General features: G+C 41.2%; 1 protein-coding gene across 5 annotated transcripts in view; it reads left to right on the plus strand.

The window, feature by feature from the left end:
- The window catches only part of CLEC16A (C-type lectin domain containing 16A), a 188,080-nt gene that overhangs the window by 16,805 nt on the left and 154,527 nt on the right, over positions 1–16,748 (plus strand). For all 5 annotated transcript variants that reach the window (XM_090023182.1, XM_090023177.1, XM_090023180.1 and 2 more), the window contains exons 5-9: positions 3,145–3,250; positions 5,331–5,454; positions 7,465–7,639; positions 8,616–8,669; positions 9,368–9,481. In XM_090023182.1, coding sequence (XP_089879308.1) covers positions 3,145–3,250; positions 5,331–5,454; positions 7,465–7,639; positions 8,616–8,669; positions 9,368–9,481 — 573 coding nt within the window. The remainder of the gene's footprint in view (positions 1–3,144; positions 3,251–5,330; positions 5,455–7,464; positions 7,640–8,615; positions 8,670–9,367; positions 9,482–16,748) is intronic.

The raw sequence follows: 16,748 nt of genomic DNA on the forward strand, positions 1-16,748 counted from the left end.
TTTCATAGTTGGTAGGGGTGGAAGGGACCTGAGCAGATGATCAAATCCGACCCCCTGCCATGGGCAGGAAAGAATGCTGGGTGAGATGACCCTGGCAAGGTGTCTATCTAGTTTCCTCTTAAAGACCCCCAGGGTAGGAGCAAGCACTACTTCCCTTGGAAGTTGGTTCCAGATCCTAGCCACCCTGACTGTGAAGTAGTGCCTCCTGATATCTAGCCTGAATCTGTTATGTCAACTTACGGCCTTTGTTCCTTGTTACTCCTGGTAGTGCTCGGGGGGAACAGGGACTCTCCCGTTGCCTACTGGTCTCCATTGGCCAGTTTACAGATGACCACCAGATCCCCTCTCAACCTTCTCTTGTGGAGGCTGAACAGGTTCAGGTCCCGTAGCTTCTCCTCGTAGAGCCTGCCCTGCTGCCCTCTGATCATGTGAGTGGCCCTCCTCTGGACCCTCTCCATGTTGTCCACATCCCTACTGAAGTGCAGCGCCCAGAACTGGATGCAATACTCCAACTGCGGCCTGACCAGTGTCACATAGAGGGAGAGGATCACCTCCTTGGACATGCTCATGATGCATCTGTGGATGCGTGACAAGTAACCGCGTCCCCACATTGGCGGCCCATATTCATTTTGAAATCAGTAATGACACCAAGATCCTTCTCTGTCTCTGTGCTGACTAGAAGGGAGTTCCCCAGCCTGTAGGTGTGCTGCTGGTTCTTTCTCCCTAGGTGCAGTACCCTGCGCTTGTCAGTGTTGAATCTCATCATATTCTTATCCACCCACCCCTGTAACCTGTCCAGATTCAATTGGAGCCTGTCCCTCCCTTCTAGCATGCTCCCTTCTTGCGTGCTCACTTCTCCCCACATCTTGGGGAGAATGGGGTGAGAGACAGTGTCGAAGGCCTTCCTAAAGTCCAGAAAGATGCCGCAACACCTGCGTCCAAGGATTTTGTGACTTGGTCATAGAAGGCCACCAGGTTGGTCTGACAGGACAGTTATGGTTATAATGAAATGATTTACGGATGTTGCAGGTGTGGCATTGTCACACAGATATTCATAAGCATAAAACCTACACAATATCCTAGTAGTCCTGTTACGTAACTTCAGAAAAAGAAAAATATGTTTTCACTCTTTCTTCATTAACACATACAGTCTAAGAACGTGGTAGACTAATTTGACAACAAGAAATTGGCTAGTTTGCTGGTGTTTGCCTAGTTGTGCAGGCCTTTCAATACAAGCCTTGTTCGGTTCAGCAGGATGAAGCAACTCTGCTGGTAGAGCTGAGGTCTGCCACCACAGGGAGTTTTGAGTACAGAGGAACTCAAACTTACTGATAGAACTCAAATTCTGTTGGCAAAACTTTATAGTGTGCAGCAGAATGTGTGGTCTGCGGCATAGGCAAGGGATTTGTTGTACACAGTAGCTGCCGGGTAAAGTGCAAGCAACTGTTTGATGGCTTCTGGTGCAACTCTGAGTTAGTATGTAAGCAGCTTTAATTGGGCACTAATGGGCTAATTAGGTACTTGTAAATACAAGTACTATCCTGCTCTTTTTCATGTATAACAGCGTGTGTGTAGGTGCTGGAAGGGCTGGCTGGGGTGGAAGGGTGTTTCAGTGCGGGGATTGCCTGCCAGCTACCCCATGCATTGAAGCACCCTTATGCCCCAGTCAGCCCTTCCACAGCACATTGAGAGTGGTGGGAGCAGCCCTAGGCATTGCTCTGACTGGGTTCAATGGACTGTACTGATTGCTCCCGAGTTTGTTCTTCTTTGTTCCTGGGTGCATTTTCAAATGTGTTGCCTGGGAGGAAAACTTCAGAACAATAAGTCCAGAATTTTTGTGCGCATTGATTGCATATGTAGACACACCCACAGAGGTGCTCATGCTAAGCTCTCTGGGCTCTGTGATGAAATCGCAACCTGAATTAATTAATTTTAAACACTGTTCTTAATATAGAAATCAGTAGGCTTTGGCAAAGGGCATGTGATATTTAACATTTTTTTTTAAATTGCTGTCTGTATTACTCCCAGATGTCTTAGTGATTTGCTGTCATTGTTATTACTATTAGACTGAATCTTTTTTACAAAGTAAGAAAGGTGATACTGCATACTTTTGAGTAGTTTTAAGAGGCATTTATAAGTGCTAGCAAGTGCTGACATTTTGAAAAGTGAGAGAGAAGCCACTTTAATCTTAGCCTATGAGCAGCTTTTCTGATTTTTAAAAAGTATAGCTTTAGAAATTTAAGTGGAAGTACAGTGCAACAGAGATGATAAGCTTTTGGTGTTATGAATTCTTTCAATTTCTTGCTATTTATTTTGGTAAAATACAGTATAAACTAAAATAACTAGATTTAAAGCATTTTTAAAAAGTTTTTAAAATATTGCAGTCACATTTCCATTTATAAATGTGTTTATATTACACACATTTTACAAAACCTCTCTTTGACTTTTTATATATGTATATTCAAATTAACTTAAGTTACTAAATGTTGGTGTTAAATTTGAAATCTTGTCTAATAAGAGCTACCCTGAGTTGCCTGCTAAATTTGAACGATAAACATCACATCTCAGAATTATGACATGCAATGCTGCTAAACTTCAAATGTACCATTAACTTTTTAAATCTAAATATATGCTATCCGCCTAGAATTATTTTGTCTATAACTGAATAAATCGAAGCTAATCTTGCAGTTGGATCCCTGTAAATAAATCATGTATGAAGTTGGTAGAAATAAGTACAGGAAAGGCATCCATTCTGCTTCATTTGCAGGACTGGGGTTTAAAGGTGAACTTTTTTCTAGTAACATTGTATTTCTCCACATACTGCTTGTTACCAGAAGAGGGCGTCAGTGTTCTTATGATGCAATGAAGTTGTTGTGTAAAGATAGTAGTTAATTTTATTAATTTTTTTTTAATGTTAATATTTTTTGTTTAAATATTGCTTAAACACCCAGCTGATGTTTAAAACTGGTTTTGCATTGTTAGTGATGAGCAGTAAGATTATCACACAGGCAGTTTTTTTATTTGCATCATTACATTATTTATGTATTTTAGCAGTTTCTTGGGAGGGTAACCTTTTCAGATAAAAGTGTAGCAGAGTATTGAATATTTGTTAAGATAATTCACAATGTTTCTGTTTTATTTCAGCACACTAATGATTTTGCCCTGTATACAGAGGCTATTAAATTTTTTAACCATCCAGAAAGCATGGTTAGAATTGCTGTCAGAACTATAACTTTAAATGTCTACAAAGGTATGTTTTGTAAATCAGAAAACTTGTATATAGTTTATGTACTTAATGTTATCTTTGTGTAACCAAGTGTAATGTTAACTATTAAACATGTCTCAGGTTTACTAAAAACAGCCCCTGATTTGTCGGGTTCAGCTTTTAGTATGTTTTAACATGCATGAAAAGTATGCTTTAAATGCATGTTTTGATCTTTATAAAAGTACTACAAATAAGCACTGCAGTTACATTATAGAAATACTGGTACTAATATTTTGTCCTTGATACAGGAAACAGTCAAAAACAAAATACTCAAGAAAATTCACCTTTACAGCCAGTAGAGGTCATACTCTTACTGTTCTACTGAAAGTATGATTCCCTTAAGAATATTGCGCTTTAACATTATGCATTGCCTGTCAAAATATTCATTCAATGTCAAATTTGTATGCCCGAAACAACATTGATTCCCCTTTTGGGTAGTAAATCTGATTCTTGCACTCATTAGTATAATCAGTGCACAAAAACTATTGAAGGTACAAAAGAAATCTATCCCCTTCTGTCATCTAGTCTAGTGTTTGTGCATTCCATAACAGAACACTTTAAAAAAAAACCCAAAAAACCCAACAGTCCTTTGTAAGCTCATCTGTGCAGTCCGTGAAAGATAAGGAAGTCTTCAAATTCTGCCTCTAGCACAAGTCATGCTTTGGAGTGACCTGTATGGTGATTAACATTCATATAAGTCTTTTTATTTCCTATACCATTTTAATCAGCTTTTCACATTTAAGTTGAAAACAAAAAATCTTTAGGACTAAGTCTAATTACATAAAAACAGATTACTGTGCCTGCTAGAAATTGGTGGATATTTCATTTGTGCACACACTGAAGAGAAGATTCAAATATTGCTATTTCCTAGTATATTTTCAGATATAAAACAAATGTGGCAATGGCTCTTTGGTGAGCCTTCTAATTTTGAGCAATAACTGATGAAACAAATGAATCCATTTTGTTTCCTGCCAGTGTGTGTTCCCTTCAAATACAGCATATCCAGTAACAGAAACATTCCAGTTGGTTATAGATAAGCTTATGGAGGAAGTAAAATGACATTTATAGTATTAATGTAATGAAGCCCCACTGACTGCAGAACTTTTTTCTGAATACTACAGTATAAGCGCCCACTTAAATCATAAAAAGCAGGGGAGAATTGTTTGATTCAGGGGAGAACTGCAGTTGCCGGATACCATCAGTGCTTTTTCTTTTTATGAACACTCCAGTGGTGTTGGTGTCTGAGCAAAATGTGGTTCTTTCTATATGTTCTGCAAGCAGGAATCATGCTGTGTTCGCTCTTTCATGCACGCTCGCTCTTTCTCCTTACTTTACATGTATATAAAAATTTCTGAACATGAGCCAGCTAATACAAAACCAATTAAGCTTGATAAACATCGTAACTTATTTGTGTACATTTCCTAAATTTAAAGAAAAAGTTTTTTGATGAAAATGTTCTTGTCTAGAGTTTAAATTGAATGTTGGAGTGCTACGAGGGTTGAATTTGAAAAGCACAACTATCAAACCTGCAGGTTTCATAATTTTCTATCAGTTTGAAAATTTTCTGATCTAACACTCTCTAACCTGTGTCTTTTAGTTTAGATAATTCCTGCTTTTAGCTATTTAACCCTTTTGGAGGATGTATCACCATCCCAGTTCCTAATCCTATTAACTGTTGTCTGTTTTTCTTGCCCTTCCTTCACTGATGATTTGATTCCTGTGTTCCTTAATGCAGTGTCATGTAAGTCTAATTAGTTTGGCTTTCAGTATGATTGCTTTATTCTTACACTTGTCTTTTTTAAAAAGCAATTTACTTGAAGACTAATTGTTCTGAACTGCGCATTGTTTATCTTCATATCAGTGTAAAAATAACTTCTTAGTATTTTAATACTCATTTAGTGTTAAGTTATGTCAGACTTTCAGAGATACCCGTTTTGTGCATAAGTTAAACCCAGGTGCGTACACATGAAAAGCTAGCATGCAGCCAGAACTCAAAGGTATCTTTCTTATAGCATTTTTCAAATATTAACGTTTGAAACTGATTGTATTTAAATTTTCTATTCAGTGGACAACCAGCCTATGCTGCATTACATTCGAGATAAAACTGCTGTCCCTTACTTCTCCAACCTTGTTTGGTTTATTGGAAGCCATGTTATAGAACTGGATAACTGTGTGCAGACTGATGAAGAGTAAGTTTTTACAAATACTGTTTATTGAATAGTAGTAGTACTTTTCCTGTATACATTGAAAATCCCTATTTCCTTATATGAAATGATCAAGGCTAAGTTGCATACTGGTAGGATCCTGAGTCTAATTCTTAATAGGTAATGAAAGGCAAAGGTTTCTTAGGGGTTAGGGGTAGAAGTTAAGCATAAACTAATATAAGTGATGAGAAACTAGTTCAAATCTGTAACACAGCGGAAGTTCAGTGCACATAAACCACTTTCAAAATGGGTGAAACCAGTTTAAGATATACCTGGATGAATGTAGTATCATACTTAACTGATTTAGTTTAAATTGGTTTATTGCACTTCTGTCCCAGATCCCCTCCAGATTCAAGTTTAACTCTGTGTGCCAGCATTCCAGGATGTTTTGCACCTCCCCCACAAATCCCCCCTTGCAGGGTGTGGTTGGTTAACTTTGGCACAAGCTGTCTGCTCCATTCAAGCAGGGATGTGTACTTTAGTGCCCCCTGGCGTCTGGTCTGGGCCACTGCAGGCACATGGCTCCATTTCTAGAATCAAAAGCAGGTGTCTGTTCACTTGCTTATTGGTTCAATCTGTGTGGTTTAGATTAACCTGCAAACATTAAATTGATTCATCCTTAAGCTTTTTGACTGTCTGTACTTAGCCAGGTGATATTTTTTGCTGGACCAGCTACATAGTTGGAATAGAGTTAGACAAGCTTTAGAATGCAAAATGTTCTTCACCTGGTCTGAGGAGTAAAAGCCAGCTTAACACAGCATGTAGGTCATGCTGGGAATCCTTGCCAGAAGAATCTTGTACATAAATGATGTATTCAAAATATTACTCCTTATTCCAGTTGTTCTAAAGGATACAGCTGGAGTTCAAGTATAAACTACTTAAATATGTAAAAGATACGCAGGACTATTTCTGTTTTTTAGTGTTAGAATTCAGTCTCCTTTTAGATACTTGACTTTGCTGTCTGAAGGTATGGGTACACAAACTAGTACTATGAAGTAAAAGCGAATTACTACCTCACAGCTTCTCCGTGGTAACTGCACGTATGTGCATTCTTACCCAGCTGTAGATGACAGACAAAGCACAGTAGCTTTTAGCCAGACTTCATAGAGGCCTTTCATTACTCATAGAGCAGCTGATACATGGCCCTGTTTACCTCTTCATTGGTACATATACAGGCAGCCTCCACTTAGTGCTCTTAATTGGTTCCTGAAAAACTGAGTGTTAAGTGAAACCGAAAGTATTTGACAACCCAAGATGATGACCATAGTTGTTTTTAATGACCCAAAATGGTGACCTTGAGCATTTATAACAAAACTTGCTGAGCACTAAGTGATATCGGGTATCAATTTAAAATGAGCGTTATAGTCAAATAGTGCTAAATGAAACAGCATTAAGTGGGGGTTGCCTGTACCTGTTGCCAGCCAGTTTTCTGAATTGCTTCTTTAGAAAATTAACTTAGGCTCTGTACAGTGTTCAATTCTCAACCTATATTTTATTGTCATTATAACTGGCAGAACTGCAACTCCTCTAGTACCCCTTGTTGTATTAGTACCACTTGTCTGTGGTTATAGAAAAGAAATAAACCCAGTAAAAAAACTAAAATGCTCTTACTGCCTTTTTATCATTGAAAAAAATGGTAATTGTTCCTTTCATGATTGCTGTCTGAGAAGGCTATACTGCAAGGCAGCTCTGATTTGTCATGTTTGATGGACGCTAAAAAATCTTGTTCTTTGCTATGGGATTGCATCTCCAAAACTGAAATCATATTGTATATTTTCCTTTAGTCTGACTGCATGAGCTGAGTCTCCAGGACTACAGACAAGTATTTTGGCTTTAACATTAGACAGTTGGTCTACCGAGAATGTTACCTAGATTTAAAAAAATCTAAACAAACGAAACCAACCCGCCCTCCCTGCAAACAAACAACCGTTTTCCCCATTTAGTTGTGATGACACTGCTATCACTGCTATGTCTAAATCTCTTTCTCTTTTTCAGGCACAGAAATAGGGGTAAATTGAGTGACTTGGTAGCAGAACATCTTGATCACTTGCATTACCTTAATGATATCCTTATTATTAATTGTGAATTCTTAAATGATGTGCTCACAGACCACTTACTTAATAGACTCTTCCTGCCTCTGTATGTGTATTCATTAGTAAATCAAGATAAGGTAAGAAATAGCTGTCATTAATAATTAAGATTTACCTAAATGTTTTCACTCAATAGTTTACTGTAATTCGTGTATCACTTAAGTCAAATTAATATTCTGTACATCAAAGTACTTTACAAGAAATACATTTTAAGTAACTCAGGACCCTTTTTTAAATAGCTTATTGAAAGAGAGCAACTTAATGCAGATGATGTACATAGGTTTTATGTACTAAGTATAGTATGGTTTTCAGTCAATATACACACCTGAATTCTAGCAGATGGTAATGGGACAGAGCAGCAAGTTCAGGTTTGGATTAGAATTGTCCTGAAGTTTGTCAGGTGTTAACATTTAAGTATGAACAAATCCTTTGCTGAAAAAGTGTTTTATCACGGCAGTCTGTTCAAGCCAAAGGCCATTCTTGAGTGAAATTACAATGCCATGTTTAAATGTAAATTCAGCTTTAGAACTTCATTTTTACCCCACACATTGGCTGACAAACTGTGTTAGAACCTGATGCAGCTAAGAGCATATATTGTTTAAACAAGTCTTTTAAACGCATTTAAGGCCAATAAAATTTGAATCAGAAGCACACTTTCGATAAGGTGAACTTCTAAGATGACAGCAAAAAAGCTGGTTTTGGACTTTGTTTCTCAAATGCATTCAAGTGGCCTCTAGTCATAATCTGATATTTCTTCCCCCCTCCCCACAATTTTTCAATATTTTTTTCTAATGTGATATTGCTATCCATGTCCTTCACTGTAAGAGTAGAATTAGAAGTGATCTGTATAGGGGAAAAAATTGAATTTTTTTTTTTTTTAATTGTCTGATCCTGGCTCTTATATAGGAAACTTGTAGCTAGAGGTGAGCTGATGCATATAAGCAGGAAATATTTGGTTACTTTTTCTTTTTTTTTTTTAAATGTCATAATTATGTATCTACTTTAATTTTCTATAATTTAGAATTTTTCACACACACTGTCCTCTTCCTTCCACAGGGTGGGGAGCGTCCAAAAATAAGTCTCCAAGTTTCTCTCTATCTTCTATCACAAGTATGTGTTTACATCTATTTAATCTAATTTCAGTGTATTATTTGTAATAGCATCAGCAATGTTTATAAATTGTTTTTCTCTCAGTGTACCTGAAACAGCTAGAGAAAATTGCAGCAGGTTTTTTTGCTAGCTATTATATGGACTAAGTAAAAATACTTTTATTTTAAATAGTGTTGTTTGAGATTTTTTTTAGTACACTGTTGAGACAGATGGAGATGATTGTAGAAATCCCGTTACTTCATTGCTGAAGTCTGGCCACCTTTGAGCAGAATGCGGCAGCTGTAAAACAGCTCACAATAACACTACTCAGCATATTACCAGAGAGTAAAGATTATAGTATTCAACTGATGTGCAAGTAGAATACTGCAAAATACAGTAGCCCAAGTTTGAATAGGGCTGTAGAGAATATAGTGTAGAATTCCATTGCACTAATGAAAGAAAGTTGTTAGTATCAGTTAATGACTGAAAGTAGGCAGATTTGTTTTTGACTGATAATAGGGAAGGATTTTAGTTTGCTCTTTCTTAATACTAAATATGAATAAAGGATATCAGTTTGTTGATTGATTTTTTTTGTTTGTTTGTTTGTTTTTCTGTCATGGTAATGACTGAATTAGATGGGGAAAAATGACTTCAGTGTTTAGCGTGTAAGCCTTGTATCAGAGGTCTAATAATTATTTTCTGCCCTGTTCTTCTAATAGGTCTTTCTTACTATACATTATGCACCTCTGGTGAACTCACTCGCTGAGGTTATTCTTAATGGGGACCTTTCGGTGTTCTCTCCTAAAGTTGAACAAGATATCCAGAAAAGTTCTGTGAGTAGTTAACTAATATTTATATTAAAATGAAGTTGTGGAAAAATATTTGAAAGAAGCCAGTTCAGATAAATAAGTCATTGACTTAAGTGAGCCAGAATATTTTGCTTTTAGGAAGGGTGTGAGAGCCTTATTTCATATTCAGCTACTGGCCACTTGAACAGTAGTACAAGGTACAACTTTGAAATATAATAGTACAATGTATTCACTTGCAAGCATTGTATACTTATGTAAGCAAGTATTAAATATTATTTCTGCAGATATATGTGTACTTGTACATACTATGAAAGTCAGAGCAGAGTGTATACACATCACGAAAATTTAGATGTTTGTCCAGTTTGATTCTAGAGAAGTGTACCTCTATCACTTGCAGTCAAAGGCTATATCATAGGTCCCTGGCAGACTGTTAATTGCATGATAAATGGTAGCATACCACACATGCAAAAAATTTAGATGCAGCCAAATGCCAAACTAGCCACAAAGATGCTCCATGTTTAATGTTTCTCCCATGTTGGGCTCGCAGTGCTCTGGGATCTTTAAAAAGTCCATGAACAGTCCAGATTCCAAGGTGATGTGAGCACCAGATTGGGTTTCCCTCATGCTGGTTCCTCTGTGCTGAGCTGTATGGCATGATTTTTGGGATTGGGCATAACATTTCTCTGATCCAGATTGCATAGTTATAAAGCATCTGCCAGGGGCCATAATCTGGTGTATCTGGCTATTTTAGAGTTGTTTTAAACAATTCCTATTTTTTATTAAGGGTATCTTAAGATTTTACATACACTTTTGTAGTTAGGCTTGAAATTACTTCATAGAAGTCTTACCTACGTAGTTGTGGGTGAAATAAATACACATTCGAGACATTGGAGAGAATCTTGCGTACAATCTTTGCAGTTATCAAAAGATTGATTTGCCTTCTACAGATGTTTACACTAGGCATTTTGTAAGTAGTCTTAATATAGTGCAAGGTAGAGGTGCACTGATGCATCAGTCCGATATCGGGTTGGTACTGATTATAAGGAAAATTGTCTACATCAGATATCGGCCCGATGGGGCCAGTAATTTGGCCGATAAATGCCCATGCTGCACAAAGCTGCAGCGCAGCATGGAGAAGAACCAGCAGCATAGAGAGCTGTCTCCAGCTGGTAAGTCAGAAGAGGAAGGGGAGGGAAGGGACATGGTGTGGGGGCAGATCAACATCCCCTGTGGTGAGGGAGGGGGCAGTGGCAGGTGCTGCCTAGCTGGGGGGAGGGGGTATGGGACGGAGGTGTGGTTTGTGGGGTGGGGGCAGCTTCCACTGCTGCTTGCATCCCAGGAGGGCAGAGGCGGGTGCAGGGGGTGTGTGTACCCCCAGATCCATGCAGCATGAGGCTGGTGGCAGCTGTGGGGTGGAGCTGGTGCTGCACGGGGCTTTTCTTGCCAGGGGCTGAGTTCGGAGTAGGCTCCGACAGTGCTGGGAGGAGGCTGCAGCCACCCCGGATTTTGCTGTATCTCCACTCCCAACCCCGCACCACCACCTGCTGCCTGGCACTTGGGTGGAGGCGTGGCATTCAGCTGGGGCTGTGCTGGGTGGCAGCACGGGCCTGGGAACAGCTGTGGTAGAATCTGGAATGACTGCAGCCTCCTCCCAGTGCTGCCAGAGCCTGCTCTGAGCCTAGCCACCTGCGAGATGTGCCCCATGCAGCCCTGGCTCTGGCTCCACCCCACAGCTGCAGCCTGCCATGTGCCATGCCCTCCCACCCCTGCTCTCACAGGGTGCAAGCAGTAGTGGGAGCTGCCTCCACCTCACGAGCTGTGCCTCTGTCCTCCTTCGCTGCGAGAGGTAGAGCTCTCCCTCACCACGCCCCTTTCCTTCCTCCTTCCTTGCCGCTACACCGGACTTACCACCTGATGGCAGCTGTATTGGATATCAGATTGGTATCGGCCAACGTGCCTCCTTAAATATCAGCTATTGGTATCAGCCCCCGAAATCTCTATCGGTGCACCCCTAGTACAAAGTCTTTTTATACTTGTTTTTAAAAACAACTGACAGATAGTCTGCCACATGAGGCAGACTAATGTTGTAGTATTGTGGAGTTCCTAATTCCCAAGTCAGTTTGTCTTTTGAATTTAGTATTATTGACTACTGAGAAATTCAGCATATGATGTCCAGACAAGGTTCTTTGGGTGAATCTGATATCTTTTATTAGACCAACTTAAATAGTTGGAAAACAATTTTAAAGCAAGTTTTCGGGTTAAAAAATCCTTCGTCAGGCTAAGGAAGTTTCGGCAGTTGATGTGTGCTCTTCCTGGATGGAATGAAAAGTAGAGAGGCCAGAGGCTGGTCTGGTATGCTTCCTTAGCCTGACGAAGGGTTTTTGAACCCGAAAGCTTGCTTAGACCATCACACCCCTGTCTATAATGGCATAATTTTCAAACATTTTACTTACAATTCAGTTCAGGTTTCCCTGACTTTACATGGGTTCTCTATGTGCGAATTCGCTCTTATGCAATGACCTTTTTAATACTAAAAATTCGTTACATGTGAGGTAAATTCGTTCTTATGCGGTCATTTTTATGTGGTGGTGGTGGAAGCCCTCAGTCAGCTGCTTTGTGTGGTGCATTGTGGGGGTGACGTGCACCAAAATATAGTTTCTTGTGTGGATCTGTGCTCCTTGCTCATTGTCTGTGATGCATGTTTCTGTAGTTGCCATCCCCATTATGATAGTGCCCTGTGCTTGTGTGTACTGTCTGCTGTTCGTGAGTACCAAAATTATCTTGTAAAAGTGGTAGAAATGGGTCTGGGGTTTTATACAGTTGAGGTCTTGGAATGTATCCCTGTTTGTTGCATTGTAAAGTTGGTTCCCTTTATGTGAATTCATGTTATGCACCGTTTTCCAGGAACACATCTACAGCATAAAGCGAGGGACACCTGTATAAGGAAAAGGGAGTTATCTGTAGAAGAAATGAAGAGGGTGAAGTAATATAATATCTTAAATCAAGGCTGTCCAAATGGCAGCTCATGAGCCATGTGCTCTTTATAAGAGGTTAATTTCCACTCCCTTGGGTCACATCCAGCTACCATTCCTCTGGTGCTTCAGCTGCTCCAGCAGCAAGGATCTTGGAGCCCTCCTCTCCTTCCTGTGGCTTCCAATTCCTGTGTCTGCCCCACATGCATAGTGTAGTATAGTCCATTTTACTGTGCTGGGGTTGGGGGAGGCATGGCCTGGGGCACCTGGACAGCACGCTACAGCAATAGTTTCCATGGCTGGGGATTTGAGGGTACAGCATTGGCTTTGGGGGCAATGACAAAGCGAGCGTTGCCAAACTTGTATATTGGAAACATGAGGGCAAGAAAGCCAGCAACAGCTAGAGTAGTCAATGTCAATAAGACCTTGGGCACCTGAACGAGGGCTGTAAGGACATTCATAGATGATGTGGTCTGAGCTTGAGCAACACAGCTGCAGCCAGCGTCATCGGAGAGGTTTCAGGAGTACATGCTTGCCTTAAACCAGGGGTGGGCAAAATACAGACCGTGATGACATGCAACTAGACAGCTGGTGAGTGGGGAGAGGAGCTTCTGCCTGCAGTGCTGGGAGCCCCACATGGAGCCGCAGTGCCAGCTCGGCCCTGCCCAGCAGTGCGGGCTCCTGGCTCCAGTGCCAGGAGCCCCATGTGCAGGCACGGAGCCAGCACAGCTAGCCCAATGGCATGTGGCTCCCAGAAGGAGGGCTGGGAGCTGTAAGTGGTGGGCAGCATGGAGACCACACAGCCTGATGGCATGTGTGGGGTGGGTAGCGGGGTGTGGAGCTTGGGGTGGGGGGAAGTGTTGTGGTGTTAGATGGGTGGGTGTTGGCCCCCTGCCCCTATTCCCATGGTGCATAGCCCTGCAGCAGCAGGCTCTTGAGACTTTCATGGCCTGCAGCAGGCAGTGACCCCCAGCAGCACATTGCTCTACCTGAGATCTGGGATTTGCACGTGGCAGCATGCAGCTGGCTCTGCCCGGCCCACTAGCACGCAGCTTCAACTCGGACTGGGCTGGCTCTGTGCCAGCTCGTGGGGTTTCCAGCACAGCAGTTGGGAGCTGTATATGCCACCAGACTGGGCTGGGCTAGCTTTGTGCCTCCACGTGGCGCTTCCAGCACTCAGCGGGGAGCTGTATGTGGCAGCAGGAACCAGCCTGGCCCAATGATGTGCGACTCCCTACAGCTCCCATTAGGCCAGGCATGCTCCGTGCCACCATGTGCAGGTCCTGGCTCTCCTGGGAGCCGCGCACCATTGGGTCAGTTGGGCTGGCTCCGTGCCTGCACATGAGGCTCCTGGCATTGCAGAGAACTGATATGAGGCAGATTTTGGAAGCTGAGGTGGAGGGTATCAGACCTTGAGGCAAACCAAGGCCAAGGATGGGAAGACAGCACAAAAAATTGATGTGGAAGGGATAAGCAAAGATGTGACTAGGTGGAAGGAGAGAGCCTTCCACTTCCTCCTATCTTATGCTGTAATTAAGCTGGTTATAGACCTTTGAGGTTGAGAGTCGGTTTTATTTTGATGTAGAGACTTGTGGCTGTAACTTGGTTACAGCTATATTCAAAGGTGAATATGACCTGTGAGCCAGGTAGCTGAGCAGTTTACTTGTTTTGAAGTTAAATTTATTATAAAGATTAAGTAGATTTACTTTTTTTTAATCCCACCATATTTTAAATTCAATTCTTGTTTACCATGTCCAAGTGTAGTTGTTTACATGAATGCCTCTAAGACCTGGTGTGGAGTGACACTGAGAGAGATGATCTATATCATGTAATGAAAGTCTTGTGGGTTGATCTTTGTCAATGGCTGTTGGACATCTGCATTTGTGATATTCTTGCCCTGTTTTTAGTATTTAATCTTTAATACATTGTAGAATGGAACATTAGTTCTGAGTGAATACTTTTTTCAGATAAAAGCAACTTCCTTCCTCAAGTTAGGATCTGTGTGACCTGTTAATAGTATACTGGATGTCTGCGTGTGTGTAGTACTTGTATACCATATGTGGGTTTCATACAGGAGTGGCTTTGTTACTAGGAAATCTGTGGCCAGAGGGTGGGGTCCTATTTATTGCAGAGAGTACATTTTTTTTTCCAGTCACAGCTATTGTGCAGAAATGACTGTATCTGAGGTTTGAGCATTTTTGTGTGTACTTATATTAACATTGCCAGGTCTGTGATTTTCCTATGAGCTTAGGTTCACTAATTACCTCTGCAGTGTTTTTAAGAACTACTTGGGCTGCCACTTCCTACTGTCCAAGCTAAAAATGTAATTCTAGTGCACATGCACTGGAAGTCATGTAATATCTAAACAGTTCCTAAGTAGGGCAGGGTGTTGTCTTTCTGGCCTTGCTACTGTTGAAGCTGTACTAGACAGAAGTCTGATTCTAGAAAAGTGAGTTGAATTTTTGTAGGGGAAGATCTTCCTGTCAGGGAAATACATTTGTAAAGTGTTTAACCAGAAGTTCATAGGAAATCTCTAAGGAGTTTTATCATTAAGTCTAATGGGGAAAGCTGTATTTGTATGTGGTAGTTTCAGTGGAGAAACTCTTCTCTCATGTGGATGGCATGGAGCCAGGGGGAAAGCTGGACAGAGCTCTGCCATGAAGAGAATGTGCAATTATCAGGTATCTGGCAGGCACCTAATAAACATAATAGTGTTTCATCTAGGGCTGAGAGTGATAGGTGCATACATTTCTCTGAGAAACTGAAGTCAAGTCTGGACATACTGCACTCAGTAGTGTAATTTACATCAGCTCTGTATCTTGTGAATTCCCCTAAGATACGGAGTGAACAGATGATACCACTGATCCTAGGATATCTGCTGCAGTAGATGCACTGGCACTTTGTGGTGCTGAACAGCCTGTTTGCATTGAGCAAATGAGTATCTGGGCATAGCTGGACACAGAATGTTGGTACTGGTGTACTCTTATTGTTGCTGCTTCTGGGGTAACTCTGCATGAGATTCTGTACCATAAATGGGTTGTCTATCTTGTGACTCTGGTGTTTTTATATGTTAGTGTAAATAAAGTGTGTGCCCAGGCCCATAGTTGCAAATACTAAGAGGTTTCCGGAGAGCTGGGATTTAGGGTTAGGCAACCAAGTGTATTCTCTTTTTTGTCAAGTTATGGTAATATGATGTGTTGTGATGTAATGTCTCAGGTTGGGTTCCAGAGCTGGCTTTATAGATCAATAGATTTCTAGGGTCAGAAGGGACCTTAGTAGATCATCAAGTCTGAGCCCCTGCCCTGGACAGGAAAGAGCGCTGGGTCTTGTCTAGTCTCCTCTTAAAGACCTCCAAGAGAGCACCACCTCCCTTGGAAGCCCATTCCAGATTTTGGCAACCCTCACCATAGAAATTTTTCCTAATGTCCACAATCTAAATCTGCTCTCCATCAATTTATGGCCGTTGTTCCTAGTAACCCCAAGGGGCAACCTGGAAAACAGTGTGTCCCCTATTCCTTGCTGCTCCCCCCTCCCTTCCTTTCCCCCCCCAGTTAATTTGTAGACTGCCACAAGATCCCCTCTCAGCCTTCTTTTGCGGAGGCTGAAGAGATTCAGGTCCCTCAATGTCTCCTTGTAGGATCTTACCTGCAGGCCCTTAACCATATGAATAGCTTTCCCTCTCAGGGTTATCCACATCCCTCTTAAAGTGCGGTGCCCAAAACTGGATGCAGTACTTCAGCTGTGGTCTTACCAATGCCGCATAGAGGGGAAGTATCACCTCCTTGGGCTTGTTCTTGATGCACCTTCTACTGCATGAAAGCGTGGTTGGCTTTACTTATCACTTTGTTACGTTGACGATTCATGTTCATTTTGGAGTTGACTATGACTCTGAGATCCCTTTAGTCATTGCCTAAATGTAATGCTCTGGGGATATGCTCAGGTAGATGTGCCAGCGTAACAAAATTGTTTTTTCAGTGTCACCTGTCATAAAGAATTGAAAAATATGCTTTTTATTTAGCAATGAAAAGATTTCTCTTTTCCATACACACCCCTCCCCGCCTCAGCCCCCAAGCTATTTGTTTCAGGACCCGGTGAGGGAGCAGTCTTAATTGTTTTCTTTTCTTAATGAATTTTATCTTCCCTTCATTTTTAATAATAGTGTATTTACTTGAATCCAAGATGAGGTTCCCCCATTTAACATGAGCATGACAAAAAAGCCCTCATCTTGTATTTGAGTACTGTGGCAGGGGGGAAGATGCTACTTGCACCTCTGTCTCTAGCCTCAACCTGGAGCTGCCACTGCAACAACTACTGTTGGG

Source organism: Crocodylus siamensis, chromosome 12, assembly GCF_052110815.1.
Source record: "Crocodylus siamensis isolate JL-2025a chromosome 12, ASM5211081v1, whole genome shotgun sequence".
NCBI classification, from domain to species: Eukaryota; Metazoa; Chordata; order Crocodylia; family Crocodylidae; genus Crocodylus; species Crocodylus siamensis.